This window comes from Vigna unguiculata, chromosome 5, assembly GCF_004118075.2.
Source record: "Vigna unguiculata cultivar IT97K-499-35 chromosome 5, ASM411807v1, whole genome shotgun sequence".
NCBI classification, from domain to species: Eukaryota; Viridiplantae; Streptophyta; class Magnoliopsida; order Fabales; family Fabaceae; genus Vigna; species Vigna unguiculata.
In genome coordinates, this window is record NC_040283.1 from 30,436,761 (window position 1) to 30,445,213 (window position 8,453).

The 8,453-nt window shown below is 40.5% G+C and overlaps 1 protein-coding gene across 1 annotated transcript; it reads right to left on the reverse strand.

Annotated features, from left to right (window-relative positions):
- Positions 1-7,155: 7,155 nt before the first annotated feature.
- On the reverse strand, positions 7,156-7,896 carry LOC114184591. The gene has a single exon (XM_028071901.1). The coding sequence runs from the start codon at positions 7,894-7,896 to the stop codon at positions 7,156-7,158; it is 741 nt and encodes a 246-aa protein (XP_027927702.1).
- Positions 7,897-8,453: the final 557 nt, after the last annotated feature.

Sequence of the window (8,453 nt, forward strand, 5' to 3'; positions counted from 1 at the left end):
GATACCAACTTGGAGTTATCACTGGGTGTAGGTATTTCAGATGTTGCTTGTGTTGCTTCATCTGATCTTCCACTTTCATTATCAGGTACAACTTCATTGTCCTTATTTTCATCTTCTTGTGCGTCCCCAAGGCCTTGTATTTGCTTACCCGATCTTAAAGTAATAGCACTTACATTTCGCGCGTTGATTACAGTTTGTGCAGGCAAATTGCTCGAGCCTTGTTGAGACTTCATCTGATTTAACTCATTTGCCATTTGTCCAATCTGGTTCTGCAAGTTTTGATTGGTTGCTTCCATCGTCTGTTTCAACTCATTGATTTGTCCCTTCATCATGTCAACCATCATTTTCATCATTACTTCCATGTTTGAGTCACCAGAGGTTGTAGCTGGTTGTGGTTGTTGCCTCTGTTGAGGTGGAACATAGACTTGTTGGTGTTGAGGCTGTTGATTTCCCCATTTTTGGCTAGCATATTCCTTCCAATCTGGGTTGTACTTGTTGGAGGACAAATCATGGTTGTATTGCTGCCGAGGTGGTCTATTATTACCATAGATGTTTGCAGCATATGCCTGAGGTTGTTCATTGTCTAACGTCCCTGTCTCTTTTAACATAGAACAAGCCTCTGTAGGATGATTCGTAGAAGCACAAATTCCACATAAAGTAGAAATGATAGACTTTTTCTGTAAGTCTGTCAAGGTCCTTACCATGGCCGCTAAGTCATCCAACTTCCCTTCTATTTTCTTGTGATCTACAACATATGAAGCTTCTACTCCATGGGTTCCTTTCAATAGAGTTATAGAATTACTCCTTGTGGAAAATTGTTGATGGTTCGACGCCATAGTTTCAATCAATTGTCTTGCATTTGTTGGCATTTTGTCCACCAATGACCCTCCACTTGCAGCATCTATCATTTGTCTATCCATGATACTCAATCCCTCATAAAAGTATTGAATGAGGAGATGCTCGTTTATTTGGTGATGAGGACAGGAAGCACATAACTTTTTGAATCTTTCCCAATACTCGTGAAGACTTTCTCTTTCTTGTATGGCGCCATAGAAACTGGCCCAGCGCCAGGGATGAGATCAATGGAGAAATCTACATCCCTGCTAGGCGGTAGTTCTGGAATCTCATCCAGAAATACATCTGCGTATTCATCTACTACCGGGATTCTGCTGATCTTCTCGGCCGTGCTCATCTTCTCTGCCTGAGCCACAATCATGTAACATGTAGCTCCAGCCTCAATCTCCCTCACCGCCTGATTAGACGAGATAAGTTCTAACCCCACCGTATCAGGAAACACTATCTTACGCTACCCGCAATCAATGACGACATGGTTACTCGACAACCAATCCATGCCCAGAATCACATCTAAACCCTCCATCGGCAAGCATATGAGATTCAGCCTGAACCTACAGCCTGCCACCTCCATAGGACACCCCACACACATAGAAGTGGTGGATACCTCTCCAGACGCTGACGTCGCAACTAAAAGCTCGCACCCTAGCTCTCGCATCGTGAGCCCGAGCATCCTCACACATTCATTGGACACAAACGAATGAGTGGCTTTCGAGTCGAACAACACCACTACCTCGTGGTCACACAACAAACATAGAAACTGCAAAAGGTTACCTGGCTGTTTCGCCTCTGTAGTCGTCAAGGCGAACACACGCCCCGGTGCTCTGGGTCGGTCTCCTACTAGCCTCTTAGCTGGCACACCGCCAGCTGGTCTTCTGTTAGGACACTGACGTGCAAAGTGCCCTCTCTGCTGACACACGTAGCACTTACCAGTGCTACTGCCTCCACCGGTACTGCTGGCCGGTCTAGTGCAATCCCTCCTCAAGTGTTCCCCGCCACAGTTATAACACTGTAGCCTCCCCTAGGTAGTCGGCAGTCTGCTATGATGAAGGATTGACCTCAATCAAGGATGGAGACACATGCTTAAGAAGACTAAGCATGTTTAGAAAGGAAGTTCACTAATCCTTCATCCCTTTCATTTATGCTTGTTATTTTTGATTCCCTAAGTTGACTTAGTTGAATCAACTTTAGTTGACTTGTTGACCTTTGACTAGGTTTGACTTGTTGACTATAGTTGACTTGACTTAAGCCAACATGCTAATCTATGTTTATTTGCTTTGTAGGTTAATTAGGAGTAAGAAAGCAATGCTAGGTGGCACATGGTGATTGGGGAGCATAAATGATGTGGAGGAGAGAGTAAAGCAAAGGCATAAAGCATAAAGAAAAAGGCATAAAGCAAGTGTACCTATGTACCTTTGGTCTCCTTTGTTTTTAGCACACTATGGCCACTTTCTAGAGACATATGAGACATATTCTTGGTCTCCTTTTGTCCTAGAACGAAATTAGCCTTGCACACACCATAGTTAGCTCTTTTGTCTCTCATTTTTGTAACCTTATTTGACCTAGTTTCTAGAAGCTAGGGTTAGGTTTTTGTAGAGACATCCTTAGGTATCTTTTATTTGCTTAGAGGCCCCTAAACTCTTCTATATAAGGGGTGCTCCTAGACATGTAAAAGGGTTGAACATTTTGAAGTAAAAACACTCTTGTGTCTCAACCATTTGTGAGAGTTTCCTCCCTTGGGAGTGAATACTTTTAAGCCTTATCTTGCATAGCAAGTGGCGGCACACATCCACTCATCTTCAAGGTTGCCATGGCTTCTAGCCTAGCCTTGTAGTGGCGTGCTTCTCACATTTTTACCATTTCTTTCCTTTCCATTTTATGTTTTCTTCTTCCTTTAATTGTTCTTGGTTTTCTATGGTTTATGTGCCTTCCATATCCTTTTTGTTTTGAATCAATCCATCATCTTCTTCTCTTGAGCTTTGTGAAAGGAACCTTCACATCTAGATAGCTTGCTATCTTAATGTCCAGTGGGGATTTCACTTAGCTTTCTTAATCAACTCACATCATATTCAATATTCTTAAAAAGGAACAAGATAATCATTCATCATTTGGTATCTAGAGCCTAGGTTATCTTGAATATGGTGCTTTTCATGTGCTAACCTTGTCTTGTTGTAGCTATCTTGGTATGGTTCAAATCCACTTCCATTACACACAAAAACAGTGCCGGCAGAAAACGTGACGATTTTAAAACAATAAACTGCACCATCTCAGTTGTCCAAAAGTTACGTTCATGGTGTCAAAAGAAAGCTCTTTGTGTCTAGTTTCCAGCAAAAAAAGAACCAACGCATTTGGAGTTCTGTGGAGTGAGTTATGATCAAATGAGTGAGCAAAGGTCAGAGTTCCCGAGAATACGAAAAACAACGTTTTCAGGTTATGTTGTGGCAATTTTGGCTTCGGTTTTGCACCTCTTTAAGCTCCTAAATGTGGTTGGATAACATGTCTTTTGATGCTTAGTCTTTGAGCCTCAAATCCATGAATTTAAATGCATGATAGCTACATGTTTGTGTCTTTGTGTATGTCATGTTGAGTCTTTAAATGTGCCTAACTTTTGCTTGAGTCATATGTCATATGTTAACTTGAAGTTTTCTTATTCTTGTTTTTCCAAGTATTTGAATCTTGCTTTCACTTTATGTCTTGCTTGATGCATGTTCCATGAAATTGATTTTGGCCTAAAACTTGAAGAACTAAGTGTCCAAGCCACCTAAAACTCTTTCTCACTATTTTATGAAACTAGTCGTGAAAGAAGAAAATTTTGCACCAATTTTTGTCTAAAAACCGAGAGCAACCTTGCTCCTTGGTGAACTAAAAGTGTGCTTTCCACTAGGTGTTATGCTACTAGTTTTCATACTTGGGAATTGGGTGATATTGGCTAATTAGTTCCATGCTTTAACTTGGTTATGATCTTTCTTGGTGTATGCATGATTTAAGACTTGAAGATGCTTGTCAAGTGCTTTCCATAGAGTCTTTAAAATGTGCTTTTCTTGTTTTAGTCTTGTTAAAAGTTTTGTCTCAAACTTTTCTTCTTTAGAGTTTAGCTTTCCTTGTTTTTGTGCTTTTCTTGCTTGTCACTAGGTGTTCTTTGTTTTGTCTTAGTAGTTTTCTTTTCTTGAAACTCTTGGGATGTTGTGGCCGAATCACTTGTCTTGTATTTGAAAGGTTTTGAACAAGTTTTTAAAAGTGTTTGCTTCACTCCTTTGGTGGATTTTGAGTGCTAACCTTGCCTTGTTACTTTGGGAGAGTGATCTAAACACTTGGGTTACATTTTGGGTTGGATTTGGTCTCGGTTTTCATGTTGTCTAACCTCTAATCCATTTATTTTGTCTCGGATTTAAGTGTTTTTGTTGTAGGAATCATGGCAAGTTCATCAAATGCACCTACACTAAACAAAAACAATACATTGATGAGATTGCTTCGGGATTTGGAGTTGTCTAGGAAGGAGGCCTTTGAACAATTAAGAAAAGACAAGGAGCAAAGTGACCTAAGAATCCAAGAGCACATTCAAAGGCTTGAAGCTAAAGAGCAAGAAAGAGAGGCTAGGAAAAGACGGCATTCTAGGCGCAACCCATCACAAGAGAAGCAAACTCCAAAGATTCCTAAGTTCTATGGAGGAAGTGATCCCAAAGTCTTCCTTGATTGGGAAGCTAAAGTTGATCAAATTTTCAATGAAAATCATGTAAAGGATCAAACACAAGTTGATCTAGTAGTTTTAGGATTTTTGAAGTATGCCAATACTTGGTGGCATAAAGTTTGTAAGAATTATGACCAAGGGCCACCCGCGGCTTCTTGGATGGACATTAAAACTCTTATGCGCGCTAGATTTGTTCCTCCCTCCTATAGGAAGGAACTTCTTTTGAAGCTCCAAAGGCTTCACCAAGGTTCTATGAGTGTGAGTGAGTACTTTAAAGAATTAGAGTCTCAAATGCGTAGGGTTGAAATAAAAGAAACTAACAAAGAGAAAATAAAAAGATTTGTGAGTGGTCTTAGGAGAGACATACAAGACCAAGTAGAGTTGTATGAGTACTCCACTCTTGAAAATGTTTTCACACTTGCCCTTGGGATTGAAATTCAATTGAAAAGAAAAAGAAGGGCAAGGAAGAGTTACTCACCCAACCACTACTTTAGTCACTCATGGAAGGGAAATGATAAAATGAAACATGATAAGTTCCCTTCTAACTCTCATCAAGAACCACCAAGTAAAAGTAAGTCACCAAGTGATCACATTCACCATTCCACTTCTCAAAGATCAAGTTCCATTAAATGTTTTAAATGTTTGGGTTATAATCACATTGCTTTAAATTGCCCAACCAAAAGGACCATGATCTTAAAGAAGAGGAATAATGTTGAAAGTGAACACTCATCTCCCCATTCTCTTTCAAAAGAATCTTCTTCCTCTAGTAAAACTAAATTTTTTGAGAAAGACCCTATGTTATTAAGGCGCATGATAGGTCAAGATCAAAGTGAGCTTGAGCCAACTCAAAGAGAAAACATTTTTCAATCTAGATGCAAAATTAACAAATGGGTTTGCTCTCTAATTATTGATGGAGGAAGTAGTACCAATGTAGCTAGCACAAGGTTGGTGGAAAAGCTTAGCTTAGAGACCATTCCTCATGCTAAGCCCTATAAGCTTTCTTGGATAAGTAAAGAGGGAGAAATAGATGTCAATAAACAAGTCCTAATTAACTTCTCTATAGGAAGCTATAAAGATGAGGTGTTATGTGATGTTGTTCCCATGGAAGTCACACATATCTTACTAGGTAGGCCATGGCAATTTGATAAACAAACTTTACATGATGGCTATACCAACCAATACATTTTCTTCAAAAATGGGAAAAAGACAACTTTACAACCTCTAACACCTCAAGAAGTTAATAAGGATAGAAATAAAATAAGAAAAGATAAAGAAGAAAAAGAAAAGGGGCAAGCTTTAACCAAGGTGTTACTTGCCTACAAAAAAATTCTTCCAAAGCAAGATGTGCATCACTCTTCCTTCTCTTCCCAAGCCAAAAAGGAAGGCCCAAAGCAAAAGCAAGAGAGGAAGAGTAGTCTAGAAAATAAAGATGGCCTAACCAAAGCTAGGGGTAATACCCTTAGAAAGGATGGAACAAAAGCTCATAAAAGGGAGGCGCAAATCCTCCCCCAAATCAAGTCAAGTTCCATCCACAAAGGCTTAAAGAATTTGTGGTCAAATTCTCTCCAAGAAGGGGAGGATGATGAAGGATTGACCTCAATCAAGGATGGAGGCACATGCTTAAGAAGACTAAGCATGTTTAGAAAGGAAGTTCACTAATCCTTCATCCCTTTCATTTATGCTTGTTATTTTTGATTCCCTAAGTTGACTTAGTTGAATCAACTTTAGTTGACTTGTTGACCTTTGACTAGGTTTGACTTGTTGACTATAGTTGACTTGACTTAAGCCAACATGCTAATCTATGTTTATTTGCTTTGTAGGTTAATTAGGAGTAAGAAAGCAATGCTAGGTGGCACATGGTGATTGGGGAGCATAAATGATGTGGAGGAGAGAGTAAAGCAAAGGCATAAAGCATAAAGAAAAAGGCATAAAGCAAGTGTACCTATGTACCTTTGGTCTCCTTTGTTTTTAGCACACTATGGCCACTTTCTAGAGACATATGAGACATATTCTTGGTCTCCTTTTGTCCTAGAACGAAATTAGCCTTGCACACACCATAGTTAGCTCTTTTGTCTCTCATTTTTGTAACCTTATTTGACCTAGTTTCTAGAAGCTAGGGTTAGGTTTTTGTAGAGACATCCTTAGGTATCTTTTATTTGCTTAGAGGCCCCTAAACTCTTCTATATAAGGGGTGCTCCTAGACATGTAAAAGGGTTGAACATTTTGAAGTAAAAACACTCTTGTGTCTCAACCATTTGTGAGAGTTTCCTCCCTTGGGAGTGAATACTTTTAAGCCTTATCTTGCATAGCAAGTGGCGGCACACATCCACTCATCTTCAAGGTTGCCATGGCTTCTAGCCTAGCCTTGTAGTGGCGTGCTTCTCACATTTTTACCATTTCTTTCCTTTCCATTTTATGTTTTCTTCTTCCTTTAATTGTTCTTGGTTTTCTATGGTTTATGTGCCTTCCATATCCTTTTTGTTTTGAATCAATCCATCATCTTCTTCTCTTGAGCTTTGTGAAAGGAACCTTCACATCTAGATAGCTTGCTATCTTAATGTCCAGTGGGGATTTCACTTAGCTTTCTTAATCAACTCACATCATATTCAATATTCTTAAAAAGGAACAAGATAATCATTCATCATGCTATAAGGTTTCCTCTGTGGTCTGACATCTGGAGTAGTCCTCTGCTGTTTCCCTCCACTACTCGACCCAGTCTCCAACTGCTCCACAGTCTTGGCCTGCTCGACCAAAACTGGAAACTCTCTAATCCGAAGTGGCACCAGGAAACGGCGTAACTCATGTTTTAGTCCGCCCTCGAACTTCCTACACCTCCACTCCTTGGTGACTGCTGGAGTGTAGAAACGCGCTAGATATTTGAACCTCTCTATGTATGCCGCCACAGTCATGGTCCCCTGCTGAAGAGTGAGGAACTCTGCCTCTCTCTCGTGCCTCGCACTGTCGGGAAAGTACTTCTCCAGGAACCTCGTCCTGAAGGCAGTCCATGTCACCTGCTCCTCACGGGTCTGCATCAACTGCTGCATCCCCTGCCACCAATACTCTACGTCTGCCACCAGGAGAAATGTGACAAACAACAGCCTCTGCTCATCCGTGCACCCCAACACTCTACAAATCTTCTCGCATTCTCGCATCCAGGCATCTACCTCATCAGGAGTGGCCTTGCTAGAGAACTTGGCCGGCCGGTGTTTCATGAAATCCTCCATGGATACTGGTCGGGTAGGTGCCACTACAGCTTTGGGTGGCGCCGCTATGGGCTGCATCGCGTCCACCATACGATGGATCGCCTGAGCTATGTCATCAGCTCCAGCTGTGTTCCACCTCCTACGGTTAGCCATAGCTCGTGCACGCCACATATTATAGCTGTTCACATATACAACTCATATTAGGATTTCATATCCAAAAATAAACGAACCACACAAACAATTAGTCACGCAAACGTAACACGGTATGCTCACTCCCCATAGACCCCAAAAATCATTTTGAAAACCATTGCTCTGATACCAAATGTAACATCCCGTCAGGATATTACTAATTTATAAATAAATAGATGGAATAAATAAAATAGCGTGTTTAATAATACCTCATTTTTCCAAAACGCGGGAAAATTTAAAACTTTATTAAATGGGCGAATAAAGTATACAACGTTAATTACAAAACCAAAATCCACAATATTATCAAGTCACCCATCAGGGTTTACAATTTGTTTTCAAAAACAAATAAATACATATAAAAGTTTCCCAAGACAATCCCCTCTCCGCGGCTAAGCTGCACCAGAGCCACCTGCATCACCAACATCTGCTCCCGTGTACCACGTACACGATCATCGCCACACACACGCAGATAGGGTGAGCTTAGCAAATAAAATCACATATACAAAGCTATAAACATATAT